At 39.1% G+C, this 18,342-nt stretch overlaps 1 protein-coding gene across 1 annotated transcript in view; it reads left to right on the forward strand.

Moving 5' to 3' along the window:
- LOC137502392 (gastrula zinc finger protein XlCGF57.1-like) overlaps positions 1 to 14,820 on the forward strand; it is a 77,407-nt gene extending 62,587 nt beyond the window's left edge. The window contains exon 3 of the mRNA XM_068229452.1: positions 12,846 to 14,820. Within this exon, the coding sequence (XP_068085553.1) occupies positions 12,865 to 13,995 (1,131 nt within the window). The 5' untranslated portion in view covers positions 12,846 to 12,864 and the 3' untranslated portion in view covers positions 13,996 to 14,820. The remainder of the gene's footprint in view (positions 1 to 12,845) is intronic.
- Positions 14,821 to 18,342: the final 3,522 nt, after the last annotated feature.

Genomic DNA, 18,342 nt, shown 5'->3' on the forward strand with positions numbered 1-18,342 from the left:
ATCGGACTATCTACAAATGGTAACTTAGTTCTCGCTTTCGTTTTCCCACGATTTTCATTATTATTGTTGTTGTTGTAAATATGGAGTCTTCCAGCAATATTTTATGTGTGTGTTATATGTATAATGTTGTATGTTGATGAGGTGCTCATGCACGGAATTTGTTCAGAATATAGTTAGCTATTTTAGAATCAGTGTTATTGATGAACCTAGGTGCAGTTCCTACCTAATTAGTCGTTTTCAGGAGGTTAGGTAAGGCCTGCAGCAGATGTACCAGTACGCAGCATTATGTACACGCCCTGGGATATAAAGTCTATCATGCTCTTATCTAAATTCGAGGGATCCATTCTGGTGAACTCTGGCGCCCATACTACGGACATTTCGGTTAATTATGCTCATTAATTTTATTAAGTTTTTGAGTAATTTATTTATATATTTTATTCATGATTTTATTTATTATTATCATCAACTTATTACAAGTTGTAGGAGGTACCGTGTGCGGATACAATTTTGGTATAGGTGAGAGGTCCTTTAGACATTAAAAATGAGTTATAGCAAGAGTAAGCAATGAATAAGAGAAATAAAATGTCATCATTAGCGCAGGTTAAGGTGTTGCTAGAGGAACTAACGGGAAAAATTACAAATATGCAGGGATCACAAGAAAATACAGAAAATGGAATGCAGGAAATACGTCAGTCACAAGAAAACACAGAAAGGAGAATGCAAGAAATCTGTGAATCACGAGAAAATACAAAGGCAGAAATCCGTGAATTACAATAAAATACGAGGACAGAAATCCCTGAATCACAAGAAGGAATGCAAGAAATGACGAGGAACGAGATGCACGAATCACAGGAAAGAATACAGGAAATTGCGAGGAAGGACATTAGAGGAATGCAAGAGATTACCAGAAAATAAATCAGATAAGGAATTTAGACTACAATACCAAGATGGCGGAGACCTCAGTCATAGTGTAAAGTGTGTGTCAAGGCAAACTCGTAAATCTGCAAGATAAACAGCAGCTAATTGCCATTCGCGACCTAATCTCCATAGTTTTCGTAATCACCGTCCAAGACTGACAACATTCATGACGCTACGGGATGTAGTTCAAAAGGTATCGGCAGTTGAAGATGCAATGCAGCATTTCCGCGCTCAACTCAAGGAGGCGACCAGTAGCGCCAGCCGGGAGGAGAAACTACAGCGGCTGGAGGAGGAGTTCTGCGCGTTTCAAGAGAAAGTGTCTGGTGAACTGAAGGACATAAAAACAATATTTTAAAAATAGAGGAAAGGCTGAACGAGCAAAGTGAACGGATGAACGAAGCGGAACAATATAGCGGCCGAAACTGCCTAATTTTGCATGGCGTCCCGGAAGCACCAGGTGAAAACATGTACCCTAAAGTATTATCAACTATTAAAGACAAACTGGATATCGAGCTTAATATGTCGGACATTGACCGTTGCCATCGCCTAGATGGTCCGAAGCGAACAACGGCTGGTGTGGTTGGCACGGGTAAACGCCCTTTGATTATTAAGTTCCTGCGGTACCAGGATCGTGACCGCACCTGGAGGGCTAAACGGCACGCACCTTCTCCTGACGGAATCGCTCACGGGTACCAGGAAAAACATGTTAAACCGTGCACGAGATCACTTTGGCTTAAACCGTGTCTGGAGCCAGGACGGTCGCATTGTTTTGCTATGTGACAATGGACGAAAGGTGTTAATTACTACAATGGTACAACTTGTTTGTTTATTGTAAAACACGAGTGAGCATTGATACGGGCTCGTTACTGAGATGCCATTAACGCGTAATGTTGTAGTTTTAAGTAAATGTGCGTGTATGTGTGTGAGTGAATGTGATGGTGCCCCTGGAAGTACTTGTGGAGAAAACAAAGTGAGTAAGCAGAAGTGTTTTCTAGATAATGGCTAGTCACAATAGAAGTGTTATTTCTATCGATTGTGGTGACCTTCATGTCACTGAGCCTCTCCCCCCCCTCCCCAGTCGCCCCTCTCACCCTACCCTTTAACAGCGTCAGCGGGAAACACTCTCAGGGCGCGTCTTTCAAGATATCGGCGAGCCCTACAGTGTTGTCACATTAACGCACAATCGTTAATGGTTCAATTGACGAAATACAATCCCTCTTTCATGATAGTAATACCTTGCACTGCAAATGTGTAACTTTATTTATATCGTGTCAGAAGCACACACAAGTTTAAAATTAAATATAAGGGAAAAATATAAAACAATATAAATACTTCAATGACGGAGACCCACGTTAAACTACGTGAGCCCAAAATCTTGCAACATCAAGTGCATTTGGCTTCACTTTAACCAAGTCTTCTGTTGTGCAGCTGAATGGGCATGAACTACATTGCAGCAAATGGGCTGTGTTCTGCTCTTCTCCAGATACACACAAGGTACTGTTCACTTCGAAACCCCATTTCTTCTGATTTTCCCTGCACCGCGTAACACCAGAGCGCAGCCTATTCAGTGCTCTCCAATTCACCCAATCTCTGACATGGCCAGGAGGGAGTTCCTCTTTTGGGGTCATCCATTGACTGATCCTCGTATGTGTAACTGAGACTTAGTTACAACCTGCACTAAACTCAGGCCTTGTTGAATTAAATAACATGGCTTTACATCGTCTAGTCCGAAGAAAACCTATAGGGGGAGGGTGTGCTATATACTGTCGTAATGTTCTCATAAGTAAAATAGTGGCTTCTTCAGACCAGACAATTCCCAATCGACCAGAGTTTATGCTTTTAGAAGTTTCGGCTAACAATCAAAAAGTACTGATCGGAGTAGTTTATAAACCCCCAGACGTAAGACATATATCGGACCTTGAACTTTGCTTAGCCAAGTTAATTCCACTGTACGAAATTATAATTATATTTAGAGATTTTAATACAAATCTGCTGACTGCGACAAACGACTCATTACATTTACAAAATATGTTCTTTAGCTTAGACCTGAACATCCTACCTCTAAATGCTACTAATCATCTACATACAGTAAACCGGATGACTCATACTTTGATTGACTTGATCATAACTAACAATCCTCAGAAAGTTTTAAATCACGGACAGCTTGCAGTGCCAGGTATTTCTACCCATGATCTAATATATGTCTGCTATTCATTAGAGATGCCAAAATATGAAACTAAATATATAACACGCAGGGATATAAGAAATCTGGACAAGGAAATAATACGACACGAAGCATATTATCTGCCGTGGAACGATATTATACACATGGATGATATTGACGTAAAAATAAATAAACTATCTGATCTGGTGTTAGAACTCTATGACAGATTTGCTCCCACGAAAGAGATCCGGGTAACTCGACCACCTTCTCCGTCGCTGACTTGTGAGATTAAATCAGAAATGGCAAACCGTGACTCATGGTACAGACGGTTTAAACGAACGGGTAATGCTAATGACTTTGAAAATTATCGCGTTCTCCGCAGCAGTGTTAAACAGTTAATCAGAAACAGTAAATATAAACACATATGTCAAGTATCGAAATGCAAGAACTCGACAGAAATATGGAAACAATTACGAACGATGGGTATAGGTCGAAAGTCATTAAAGCAGGCGCCGAATGTATCCCTTGATGACTTAAATTTACACTTCACATCGGCTGAATCCGCTGTAACAGCAAATAATGATAATAATAATAATAATGTTTACTCTATGCCAATTCAAGATACATTTGTGTTTAAAGAGGTTGGTATAAATGACGTAAAACGAGTTATGTATTCTCTCAGATCAAATGCTGCTGGACACGATGGCATACCTCTGTCTTTCTATAAATATATTCTGCCGATCGCAACACACATTATTAACTACTGTTTAACCCAAGGAATTTTCCCTACGGCGTGGAAGGATGCCCTCGTCATCCCAATCCCGAAAAGGGATGGACCCAATATTCGTTCAGATTACCGACCAGTTTCTATTCTACCACCCCTGTCGAAAGTGCTGCAACGCCTGGTACATGAGCAAATCCTTACGTACTTGCATAAATATCCTTTACTCGACTCTTACCAATCAGGCTTTAAGAAAAAACATAGTACCATGACAGCTCTGCTGAAAGTGACAGAGGACATTAGATATGCAATGGACAACAAACGAGTGACAATACTTACTCTTGTGGATTTCAGTAGCGCATTTGATACTGTCGATCCTAGGTTGCTTCTTACTAAATTACAGTCCTTAAACTTTAGCCAGAAAGTGCTGGAATTTTTCTATTCTTACCTCACAAACCGCCGGCAGTGTGTGGTTGCAAATAATAACAAATCGGCGTGGCGAACAAAAATTATTGGTGTCCCACAAGGGTCAGTCCTGGGCCCTCTCCTATTCACTTTATATATAAATGATATCACCAGATCAGTTAAGCACTACAAGTACCATTTTTATGCTGATGATCTGCAAATTTATTACCACACTAGAACCAATAATGTACAACAAGCAATATGTAATGTAAACGCTGACCTTGAGCAAATTAGTCGCTACGCAATTAAAAACCACCTTAAAATAAACCCTCATAAAACGCAAGCCCTTATCATCGTCACATCAAAGAATCTTCACATTTTATAACAAAATTGCATTCCTCCCATAACTTTAAATAATACTGTTATACCTTATTGTGAATCAGTTATTATAACGGAAAGTTCAGAATATCTGCAGAAAGGTTTATTGTGGCTTGCACCCCGTAAAACGGTTTAGAAATGTGTTCCCTCCATCATTAAAAATTCAACTTGTCCAGTCATTATTATTTCCCATTTCTGACTACTGTGATATAATTTTTACGGATATAACAAATGAATTAAGCTTGAAACTACAACGCACTCAAAATGCTTGTCTTAGATACGCTATGGATTTACGGTATGACGCTCGAGTTTCTCCCTACTATAAACAATTATCTTGGTTACGACTAGACGACAGGCGTAAACTACATTCAAATACTCTTGTGTACCAGGTACTGTCTGAAGACATCCCTGCTTATCTCTCCAGCAGTTTTCGTCACCTTGGTTCTTTACATCTCCATGATACTCGTTCAGTGTCCCTCCTAGAAATACCTGTCCACCGAACAACCACATACCATCGACCATTTACTATCACCGCTTCGGGGTGGTGGAACGCTCTTCGCAAAGACATCAAGGATGCTGCATCAAAAAATATATTTAAAACCTCTTACCAGCAGCTCCTCGTTAAGTGCTTCCAGCAAGGTACCTATATGAGTGGAACGAGTTATTGTGTGTGAAAAGTATATGAGATTATTGCACAATAAAAAATTGGGTCAATGTGATTATTTAAATTAAATTAAAAACATCCATGTTGTATTTACGAAGTAGAAGTAGCCTAAAAATAGCTAGTAGTAACTACAGTATTTAACTTAGTTCTAGTATTGTAAGCATACAGTTAGTTAAGTTTCATTTAATATTTTTATTAAGCTTACTAGTATTTTTACGTTTGCATTTCCTTCGTTGTGTATTGAATTTTCTTCAAACCTGTATTATGTAGGCAGTTCTTTTTTCTTTCTTTCTTTCTTCTTTCTTTCTTTGCGTGTATATATATTCATACGTTTGTCTTAAAAATTAATGTTATTTCTAGTTCTTAGCATTTTAAGTTAATGTCATTGTATGGAATAATAATAAGTGTGTGGTTAAGTGGAAGAAACGGCCAATCTTCGCCACAGAAAATAAAGGCTTTATCTATCTATCTTAGACTGACATGCAAGGGAACTTGTGCAAAATCACAGATATGGTGCCACAAAATCTGAACGTAATGCAAGAAATCGTGTCGCTAGGATCTAGGATATCCGAAGTACAAGGGGATGTGCAAAATTTAAAAGAAGAAGTGAATGCAGCGATGAATGAGAATAAAATGAGCGTTCAAGAAAAATTTGAGGAATTGGAGGCCGAATTTAAATTGAACGTTTATGAATCACAAGTTCAAGTCGATGAGGACCTTAATTAACTCAAAGAAGAGGTTGATGTGATGCAAGGAAAGGTGAGGGAATCAGACATTAGTTGGGAGGAGAAATTCAAGAGTGACGGATGAAGTGAATAGTACCAACCCAGATATACAGGAGACAACGCAGGGTACAGAACTGATTAACGACATATTTAATCTAGTAATTGAAGAGTAGGGTGAAAGTAAAGCCTCAGCGAATCAGCAAATAAAAGGGCTGAAGGATAACTTAAATGCAATTCAAAAAGATATGCATAACTTCAGAATTTTAAATGAGTAAAAATTTGATGTCGTCTTTGGTCGACCGCCGTACATCAACTGAGGACAGAAGAAAAACTGAAATAAGTAGCCAGTTTGAGATACCACAATTTAGCATCGATGTAAGCGATAATGGAGTAGCTCACACGGTAAATGGAACACAGATTATCAACGTAATACAGACGCACGAAGACGGGCCGAAGGAATTTAATGGAAGCATAAGATCCAGCATCAATCCTCGCGGATTTCTTATGGAAATAGGGCAATATTTCCAAGTGGCTAAGATATCTCTAGAACGTCAATTGAAGACAGATGAACGTTATTTAGAGCGAGCACCACTAATCTGGTACTAAGCTTTTAGATATATTTTTGAGGATTACGCTGGTTTCAAACAAGCTTTCCTGGATAAATTTTGGGGAGTTGGCGTACAGCAAGAAATTAGACTCGAGTTGTATTCTGAGAAATATTCCCTGACAGGACCGAATGGATTCGCTCATTATTTTACAGTGCAGTTCCACCAGTTAAAAGAACTCGATTTGCTACAAATGGAAATGGTTCGGTCGATTGTTAAGCAATTTCCCCCAGACATACAGCGATTGCTCACTACATCGAACGTTGTCCTCATGGTGGTGATGATGGTGTAGAATTTCCAGACACCATCGAAGGTTTCCCCGCAGGTAGTATATTTCTTACTGATGTGCTCTCTGTTGGTTTCTGTTGAAGTTGTTATGTCGCAGCTCATAGTTGCTTTGCAATACTACTCAATATCATAGGATATAAAATGCATGGTTTTGGTCCGTATTGAATTGTGATCACAATAGTAATTAAACGTATGTTTTAATGGTCCACCTTTCCAATGCTATACAGTCTATACACATTGCATAATATAGGATTGAAAAGGTATACCATTAAAACATAAGTTTATTTATAATAGTGATACTACTCAATAGTCGAATCTCATGATGAACCGATTCTCTGTAAAAAGACTATCAATACCAGTTTGCTAAGTGAATACGAGTGTAGGTTTGGTTGTAGTTTTTTGGTGTTCAAATCTCTGTCTCAGAACTCAGAGATTCAGCGTTTGTTTCTTAATTGTGGTGGTGAGGAAGGCATTTACTTTAATCTGAATGGATGAAGTATAAATTTTAACGGCAAGTCATTTAGGTATACAGTAAAACCTCCCTATAACGGACACCTTCGGGACCGAAACAATGTCCGTTATGAAGGGGTGTCCGCCCGCGAGAGGTTATGAAACCGGTACCATTAAACATAAGTTGGAACACAATAACCCATGTATAGTATGTGTTAACAATTCTCGCAAATGTACCTTTAATTGTATACTGTATACAGTATTGTACAATATACTGCTCTGTACTCACATGGAAAGTTGTAGATGGGATTCTGCAGCTGCGATGCACTGTATTAAAGAGACAAAAACACTTCTATGGAAACCTCTATTGAGCACACTGTACACTATTACCGTTCACCATGTTAAAATTAAAAAGAACGTATGAGTTTTTGAAACGTCAAATCAGTATGTAGATGTAGCAATATCTAGCACAGTACAGTAAAACATTAGCACTTGAAAAAATCCTTAATGTTCGTTTGTTTTGTCCATTTCGGTTTAGCAATGATGTTTTCACTATGTGCAATTAAATCCTGGGTCAAATTTACACCTTTTTCATCGTTTTGTTTACAATAAAATTCTTTCAGTCGCTTAACAATGCCGAGAGCCTCACTGTACGAGGTTATTGGCAGCACATTCATTTCCGTATTTTCTTCAAAGTCGTCATTAGCATCATCTTCACTCCCGCTTTCGTCAGAATCTTCATTTTTGTCCCTCTTCCCTTGGATTGACTGAAGAATCGTTTTCGTGTTTCCACTCTCACACTCTGTTGTAATATCTGAATCAATTTCGATATAGGTGTTCACTTGTACACTGTAACCTGCTGCATTAATCAACTCTTGTGTTGTTTCTATGCTGTCAGGAAGGGCATCCGATTCTATTTCGGGATGTCGACCACTAGCGGGAAACCCAGCTTTCAGAAAGCAGTTACGAATTGTTGAGGCCGTGACGTTTTTCCATGCATTGGTTATCCATGAAATTGCTTGGAGAACATTCAGCCCCTTTGTCAGTGTTTGAAGGGTTACTTCATTCCCGTTAAGTTCTGATACTGTGTGCTTCATCACTAACTGTCTGTACATAACCTTGAAGTTCTGGTTCACTCCTTGGTCAAGCGGCTGAGAAACTGATGTTACATTTGGTGGGAGAAAGACGATCTTCACATTTTGCATTTTAATTGTATCCGGATGCATTGCTGCATTATCGAGGAATAATAAAACATTTCGCCCCTGGCGTCTCATTTTTCTGTCCAATTGTCCTAGCCAATCTGTCATTATTTCTCTGGTCATCCATGCTTTCCTATTCGCTTTCCATTCAATGCCAAACTTCGTAACGTCCATATTTTTAAAACACCTTGCTTTTGCAGCTTTTCCTATCACAAGGGGCTCCTCCCGTTCTCCACTCATACTTGCACATAACAAGACAGTAAGACGTTCTTTCGCAACTTTTCCACCAGTACCACGATTTCCTTTGAAACACAAAGTTTAGTCGGGTAAAGCACGGAAAATAATCCAGTTTCATCGGCATTCAAAATATTTTCCGGAGCATACCCGTCTTGCCAGTTGTCTCCGCAAATCACTCTGAAGTTGATACCATGTCGCTTTCTGAATATTTCTAGCCAGCCATTCGAGGCTTTGAAATCTCCAATACCTAATTCTGTCGCGAATTCTAACGCTTTTGCTTTATCATTGGTCCTGAGACAGGGACATTCTGACTTCTTATTTTAGTGAACCACTCTAGCGTTGCCTTGTCAATGAGAGCTCCACTACCACTTTGAAACAGTTTAATGCGCTGTTCGTTGCCATTCAAATGCCATTCTTTCACTAGTTCCTCTTGCTTTTTCACAATTTCAGCTGCCTGTGTCTTTCCAGTCTTAAACACTTCTGACAGTTTACGCACTCCACACTTCTCACGTTTATGATAGTCTATTATGCCTACCTTTTCTTTTAAAGTTAAAAACTTCCTCGGAGCCATGTTTACACACACTTACTAACGTAAAATTGAACACATCAAAAGCCCACGAGTCAATGAAAAGTAACCTGACAGTGAATGTACGAATTCTAGGGCTGTCGAGCATGTCAGATCACACAACTTCCGGAAGTGATAACGTAGCATAGTATTGCCTTCCAAGAATGTGTACAGCCAGGATCAAAAGTTACAGTGTCTGTGATTCTTGGAAGTACCGGCTGTGCAAAAAGTAAGCGAATACATACTGTACAGGACTCAAATACAGAATTTTTTGAAAAAGAAAGTGTCCGTTAGGAGAGGTTTAATTGGAGTTTCTCGTGGCTATGGTGTGTCCGTGTCCGTAATAAAGGGTGTCCGTATAAGAGGGGTAAATTACTCATACACAACATGGCATTTAATTACGGACCTAGAAAATCGTCCGCCAATGAGGGGTGTCCGCCGATGAGAGGTGTCCGTTAAGACAGGTTTTACTGTATTCGATAAAGCTGTTTGAATGTTTGTTAAGAGATCAGAGAGATAAATCTGAGGTTTATTCAATTTTGTAACAGGAATGAGTACTGAGTAGGAAGAGCTCATACAGTACTCTGTCCATAAGGAGGAGGTCAAGTGGTACTACGTCTTTGAGGAGAAGTTTCACACTACAGTGACGTTATGTCAACCAGCTTGGTATGAAAATATGAAGCCACTTTAAAACAGTCTTCTTAACTGCGGATTCGAACTTACCATCCCTCGGGTGGATGTTCTTGGCTATAGGACCTAAAAACATGTAGCAAACTTGCTCTATGGAGCGGAAAGCACGCCGACTCCGGGATGCAAACGGGCTGATGCACCATTGTGCGTTGGGATTCCAAGCTAAGTTGTATGTTTTATCCTAAATGTCTTTCTAATCCTACCCCCCATAGAACAGTCATTAAAACGTTGTCGATCGGATCCACTGATTGTTTTGAATTCATGCTAATTTTTCATCTTCATTTACTCTAGATTCTTGTCGATGAATACATGTTGAATTTTTAATTATCGTTTCATTTTGTTGCACCTCGTACCAATAGGTTCTGGTTACCCGGGGGTTACCTAGCCGGTTGTCCGACTCGCTGGATGAGCGGTCAGCGTATTGGCGTTCGGTTCAGAGGATCCCGGGTTCGATTCTCGGCCGGGTCGGTTATTTTAGCTTTAATTGGTCAATTCCAATGGCTCTGCGGCTGGGTGTGGCGTATTCAGCATTAGAAGTCATCCTCGGTAGGGCTCTCATCTTCACAGATGTGCAAGTCGACCATTGGTCTGTGTTACCTGTGAGTGGTGCCATTATGTATGACATGCCATGTGTGTATATTACCTGTGATTAGTACCACCATGAGAGGAGAGCCATGAGTACAATACATGTGCCACTACAGGAGGTAGGCCATGGTTCTGCTTTACCAGTAATTAATATTATTGCATGGTTCAGTGACATGGATTTTGGACCCTTTTCGACAACTGGGTTTGTCTCTGAAAATAAGGCATTGTTAATTGGATCCACTGATTGTCTTTGAATCGTGGCCATTTTGTCATTGTCATCTGTTTTAGATTTTATTTCACTATACCAACAAGAGCACTTTTTTAATTGTAGGTGTTGAAAAATTTATAATGAAAGCAATTCTGATTGTAGAAAGTTCAAACCAACATTGATTATCACCGCAAGTTTGAGGGAAAATAACCTTTGGTATATATGTTTTTTGCTTCTCACTTATCTAAACAGTGTAAGCTACACAAGTGCCCCCAGTACAATGGACCCCACACCTTATTGGTTTGCAAAGAACAATTAATTCCCAATAATATTATGAATGTTAGAAGCTCTGCAATTTTCCCACCCACTGAAATATTCAGTTAAGCACTTGTGTGGCAGTGAAGAACAGTTCAGGAGAGGTTGTACCTGGACCTGGGGAGTCATTTATACTTTGTCTCTTGTAGTCTTGTCACGAAGCTTGAGATTTGTGAATACAACCACAAGCCAACTTCCTGCACGGCAAATTGATTGTTCCAGTTGGTATATTACTCGTGACGTCATTTTATGTGTTAGTATATTTGAGCAGTGTTCTGCTATGGATATCTTGCTAAGAGCTGAAGTCTACTATGATATTTTGTCTTCTAATATCTTGCATGAGAAAAGTTATCTCACCTTGCTGGATGACCAGATTTGATTGGGTATTGTCAGACACCATCCCGGAGTTTTCTTAAGAATAACACCAAGGTTCGGTGTGCCATGCTTATTAATTTTGATTCTGTTTGCACAAAATTGCAAAGGTTTTGGAGGCTTGAAGAACTCCATCAACCATTTCTTACTCCTGAAGAAAGGGCATATGAAGAACATTTTCTTGCATAATGATCAAAAGGATGATTCTGGCAGGTTTAATTGCAAATTTCCTATTCGTCCCCAAGTACCACCTGTAGCTCAGTCTATGCATAATGCTGTTAAAATGCTCGAACTCATTGAAAATAAGTTTGCTATATTTCCAGATTTGAAACAGCTATATATAATTTTCATGCATGAATACAGTAAAATGGGACAGATGGAAAAATTACCCCTTGTGACTTCTCACTCATTAAGATTTCATATGCCCCATCATTGATTCTAGCATGGCAACCAAGCCAGGAGTTGAGTTTGACAGATGTTGTGAATCTTGAAAAGGGATGGGTTTGAAACTTTGGTAATGGTTGACCCTGAAATGCAGCCTGACTTCATGTCTATTGTTTTAAGGTTCATAACTTACCTTGTTACTCATTCAGTTGCTATTTCTAATATATACAAATTTGTGTTCATACATCCCAACCACAGGAGAGTTCAAAATGTTGTGTGGCATGAATCCTCTGATGAAAAGGTCAAGGACTACAACCTTACTACTGATACAAGTTCTGCACCAATTCTTGCTCCGAGATTTCTAGTTCAACTTGCTGATGAACACACAGAATCACACCCTACTCCATGTCCTTGTTTTTATGTTGACCTCGTGTTGACAGGTACCAGATCATTTGAAGTTGCTGAGGAGCTTCAGTCATAAATTTCTTCCTGACTTTCTAGTACACATGTTTATCTCAGAAATTGGATGTCAAATTGTGCAGAAGCCCTTGCCAATGTCCCTGTAGATGATAGAAAAATCTAGTCAACATTTAACCTCACTCAGGCTGAAGTTATTAAAACATTAGGTATTATTTGTCATCCTAAACATGATGAATCTCAGTTAAAATAAAGTTGAAGAATAAGGAAATCACTAAGGGAAGTATTCTCACTATAATTGCTTCCATATCGGACCCTCGTCAATTGTTTGGATGTGCTGTGGTTATGTGCTAACTTGTCATACATTCTATTTGGCAATTGGAAATTATATGTGCTTAAGTGTTAGAGCCTTGAGCTGAAATTATTGAGATTTGGCATGCTATGTAATGTGATAAGAAGCAATCTTGTTACATATATTGTGTTTGCTTCTGGATTTTGTTTTTGATTTTTTTTATCTTAATTGTAAAATACAATAGCTTTTTTTCTCCTTTCTAGAGTTTGGAACGTTGCATTAATGACTGGAGGTCCAGTGGTTACATGTAGCAGTAGGTACAAGATATTGAAAGAAGGAAGTGAGGTTAAATGCATTTTGCCCAATCGTAATGAATGCAACCTACACATGTTCTGTGACTCTGATCAAAGGCCAATCCATCCCATTAATCATTCGGTTCTGTGTTTGAAAGACCGTGGTTCTAAGTTCTCTCAGAAGACTCAACTTCGGCAACAACCGGTAAAACATACTGGTGAGCGTCAATATTCTTGTTATCAGTGTGGTTCTAAGTTCGCAAAAAAGTCAACTCTTCGGAATCATGTTGTTATACATACCGGTGAGCGTCCACATTCCTGTAATGAGTGTGGAAAATCGTTTTCACAGAAGTATATTCTTAGGCAACACCTCGTTACACATACAGGGGAGCGTCCTTATTCCTGTGATCAGTGTAGTTCTAAGTTCGGTAAAAAGTCAACTCTTCAGAATCATCTTCTTATACATACCGGTGAGCGTCCACTTTCATGTAAAGTCTGTAGTCAGACGTTTGTACACAAGATTAATCTACTCCGCCACCATTCTACACATACCGGTGAACGTCCACTTTCTTGTAATGAATGTGGAAAATCGTTTTCACAGAAGTCTTGTCTTCGGGAACACCTCGTTACACATACAGGGGAGCGTCCTTATTCCTGTGATCAGTGTAGTTCTAAGTTCGCTCATAAGTCAACTCTTCGGAAACATCTTGTTACACATACCGGAGAGTGTCCACATCTTTGTAAGCAATGTGGTAAGAGGTTTTCATTGAAGTCGACACTTCAACAACACAATATTATCCATACAGGTGACCGTCCTCATCCCTGTAAACAATGTAATGCGAGGTTTGCTCGGGCCTCGCAACTTCGACAACATCTTGTTGTTCATGCAGGTGACCGTCATCATCCCTGTAAAAAATGTAATGCGACGTTTTCTCGGACCTCGCAACTACGGCAACATCTTGTTGTTCATACAGGTGTGCGTCCACCTTCATGTGAACACTTTGGTAAAAGGTTCTCTCAGAAGTCGTATCTTTGCCAGCACCTGGTTGTTGATACAGATGAGCGTCCACCTTCGACCACATCTGCCACCACATACAAGCCTGTTTCCTCATTCAGCTAAGCAATGTGGTAAGACGTTTTCTCACAGGTCACAACTTCGAACACACCTACTTTCGTAACTGATGAGCTGGCATTTCCTGTGATCAATGGGTGAAGACGTTTTCTCAGGAATCATATGTTCGAAATCGTCTGCTTATGCATACTAACCCGTCCACATTACCTACGTGCGCATACTGTTGAGCGTCCAGACAAGACAACTGTATAGCAACACATGCTTATGCATACTAGTGCGCGTCCACGTTCTGGTTATGACACTGCGGAAGAGTTTTCTGAAAGTGTAGTTCTTTGACAACATGCGCTGACCCATACACCGGAATGTCTACAGTCTTGTAATGAATGCGGTAATTAGTTATATTACAAAGTCCAGTCTCCTTAAAAACAAGATTTTTTGCAGCTCCCCCCACATCGTTCAGAAGGACGTAACAGTTTAGGTCACAATTGTGAGTTTGATATGCACTGGCTTATATATTAGATACATGGAAGTAAAGACAGCGGTTATCAGACATGACCACATCAATGTGGTAATATTTCAACGTATTCTAATGTTTGACAACGCATTTTCGATTAATGTGGATCGCCCACTGCTGGATGTAGTAAGTTCTTTTCTTGAAGAGTGCAAGCTCTATATACAATATCTTACACACACTGTAATGTATGTGTAGAATTATTAAAATCATTAATAACCATTGCCATATGACTAAAATAATGAGATCATATAAAATACTTAAGCACCTCACGCTTGGTGCCATTTGAAATATAATGTTCACAAATAACCAATGCAATATGGTTAAAATAAAATTAGATAAGAATAAAATACTTGTCTCATGCTTGGGCATAAAATGAAATCTTTCTGAATAAATTACTAACATAATTAACATAAAATAAAGTAGTAAAATAATATTTCGAAATGTTCGTTTTATAGGCGCCAGAGTTCACCAGAATGGATCCATTAAATTTTTTTTTTGTTATTGGCCTTACGTCGCACCGACACAGATAGGTCTTATGGCGACGATCCTTAAATTTTAATGGAGTGTGATAATTCTTTCTGTCGCAGGACGTGCACGTAAGGCTTTGTACGGGTACATCATCTTCAGGCCTTACCTAGCCTTCTGAAAACGACTTAACTTCTGCCAGATTCATCAATAACTCCACTGATTCTAAAATAATTAACTATATTCTGAAAAATATCCGTGTTCGGCACCACATACACACACCAAAATATACACAATGTACACTCACAACATATCGTTAGAAGACTCCATATTTACACAATAATCGACAAAAAATACAGTGGGAAACCAAAAGCGAGGTCTAAGCCACCACTTGCAGTCAACCCCTTGAACAAAGCACATATGTAGATAAGTACCCTTAACTGTTTGTATGTAACAACACAACTTGCATATTCTCATTATTAGCACTTATATCAAACAGATACTATACCTTTATAATACTGTGTTCACTGACTTTAACACTTGCTTTAAAGATGTATCACTCGAGCAACACACGCTTGTTCTGGAACATACAATGTGGAACGTTACAGCACCACATACCTCTCACCAACATATAATACAAAGCTGCCTTAAGTGGTACAATTCCAAGTGCCTAAGAACTCCACAGTTATAGGTTATTACCACACTTCACAAACATAATAAAGCCAGGTTCCTACGAATTACGTCTCTCCTCTGCCGGTAGAAGTCAAGTTTTCTCCACCATAGTTTAAAGTCCAGTCCAGTATGGAGCAGAGTCCAGTATGCTTCTCGGCGTTTGATCACATGCCTATATAGACCTCTTACATGATGTGCCCAGATTGATCCTTGCCATCCAATCACGTGTAGAAGATCTTATCATGAACACGCCCCGAACCTTTTCCGGATCCCCTGACATCAACAAGGCCACCTCATCAGATTCTGGGCTATTCACATTACTCAAAGGAACTTTCCATCTTAAACATCAGCACGGTTACCGGACTCGGGGATGTCCGCATGACTCATAAAAATTTTCACGCTGTAATTAGCAATGTTTCCCATCCGTTTGTACAAAGGAAATTACTTATATCACATATGGACACCTTCCAGTTTAAAATATTAGGAATAAATATACAAATGAAATATTGATAGTCAATTGAATACTGACAATATCTCCTACTTTTGAATATAGTGCGAGGATGTGATGTACTATCACAACACAGGATGGATATTGGTAACACTCTCATGTTGAATGTTGTAGTGCGTTTTCCGCCAATATATTTTTCGCAGACATCTGTCGCCCAAACTGTCGTAATTAATGTGGTAAAATAATTCGTGAAAGGACCACACCCAATGGGCATCTGCTAAAAGACATTTATAAGTCTCCTTACTCTAGTGATGAACGTTCCCCTGATATCCCGTCTTCAAACACACCTGCCCACGCATAGTGCTGGGCGCCTACAAATTTGTAAAGAATGTAGCAGTAAGTATTTCAGGAAATCTATGTTTCGAATGTACAAGGTCACTTGTACATGTGTGTAATGTAAGAGGGAAGAGGCAAATTGGAAAACATCCGGTGATTCAACCCAAGCTACGGTTACACTGTTCACGTCAATGTGATGGTAAATTTTCTGAAGTGTGGAATAAAACATCATATGCTGACTTGTAGTGTGGTCTGGCAGATTATGCTGCTATCTGGATTTTGGGTGAGGGTGTGAAAATTAAGACTTTCAGGAAATTAAACCAAAAAATATGCAGACGGTCATTATTACCCCTCAAACGGGTATCTGTACGAAAATTTCACCAAAATAGTCAATGTAGAGGCACACACAGTCGTTACGATTTTATTTATATAGATAGATAAGGAACCTGCTCCACGTACAACACATTTTGGCTACGTCCGCTGGACTTAACCTGCAAAACCAGCCTTTTATGATATCTCACTTATTAATCCTTCTGTCTAAAAATTCACATGTGAACAAAAGTTTTTAGAAATGGATTTCTATTAAGGATTGTAGATTTCGATTAATTTCGGATGTGCATATTTTGAGGAAGTGCAAAATCATGGTACCGGTTTCGGATAAACCCCCAGTGAATTTAGGTATTCAGAAATAATATTGGCCCTAAAACCTACACAAGGACAGGCGGATTCTAAATATCAAGTTTGGTAGAAATATATTCAGTAGTTTTCAAGTCATAAAAACTCATACAATCAAACCGACAGACACCAAATTTAGGAAATATGCAGATGGTCATTATTACAACTGAAACGGAAAACTGTACGGAAATTCCGCCAAAATAGCCAATGTATAGACAGACGCTCGCTGCGATTATATTTATATAGATGACAGATAAGCATGGGCACATTTGAAAGTGCAAACCTTCATTTCGAGATTTACTGCTCCTAAACGGTACATCATACAAACAAACCGTTTGCACCCTCAGACGTCCCTTTTATCGCTCTACATGTTTGGTGTTAAAACATTTTCTCGTATCCCACATATTTATGGGTTCGATTGAGTTACGATATTTCAATGGGGTGAAATTTTGGTACATTTTCATCATTTTACTTTATTTTTCACATACGGATGGCACAATGTAGTCCGAAATGTAGTCAGATGACGGAGGATAAAATGAGCGGTTTCGTGAGAATGGATACAATGAACACTCGTTTTTTATCTTGGATTTCAGGATAAAATTCTACCGCTGCATGTTTCATCCGGCCACTTTGCAGTTATGGTGTGACCAGCTTTTACACTGAGAAATAAATGTGCAGTTAGTGCTGTCTGGAAAGCAATTCCCAGCGTGATCTTTTCCTTGTGTGCTAGAACTTTAAGTTGTTTTCAATCTGTTAGTATTAGTTATTGTATTCCCTTTCCAGCAGTAACTGTAAATCAGTGCTCGGAAAAGAAGACCTGATAGTATCGCTGTCCACAGGAGCTTTCCTCAGATCAACCGATGTGGTCTTTTTGATCATAAATGTTAGTCTGCCCTGCAGCACCGATGATCATGTGCTGACACTATGTTGAAATCAGTGAGCTCAAATATATACTGGAGGTAGCACTGCATGATGGAAAACCGTGACGACAGAGTTAGCGGTCCGCGATGACAGTGAACGTATGTCTGTCTCTCTCTTACTCTTGTCCTGTACGTAGTCATGCAAACATTACTGGAATCATGGAAAAATATTGGCCTTCTTAAACCACTATTATGAACGAATATTTTCAAATTTAAACGACTTGATGTTTTTAATGTAAGTTGTGACGAAAATAATTTTATACCAAAGCGGTTTGTTAAAATTATTCGTTTAATCTGAATCTGGTGTGAATGTACCTTGAAGGTAAACGGTAGTAAGTAGTCGCATTTTAAAAAAAGCGGTAAAT

This window comes from Anabrus simplex, chromosome 10 (genome assembly GCF_040414725.1).
Source record: "Anabrus simplex isolate iqAnaSimp1 chromosome 10, ASM4041472v1, whole genome shotgun sequence".
NCBI lineage: Eukaryota > Metazoa > Arthropoda > Insecta > Orthoptera > Tettigoniidae > Anabrus > Anabrus simplex.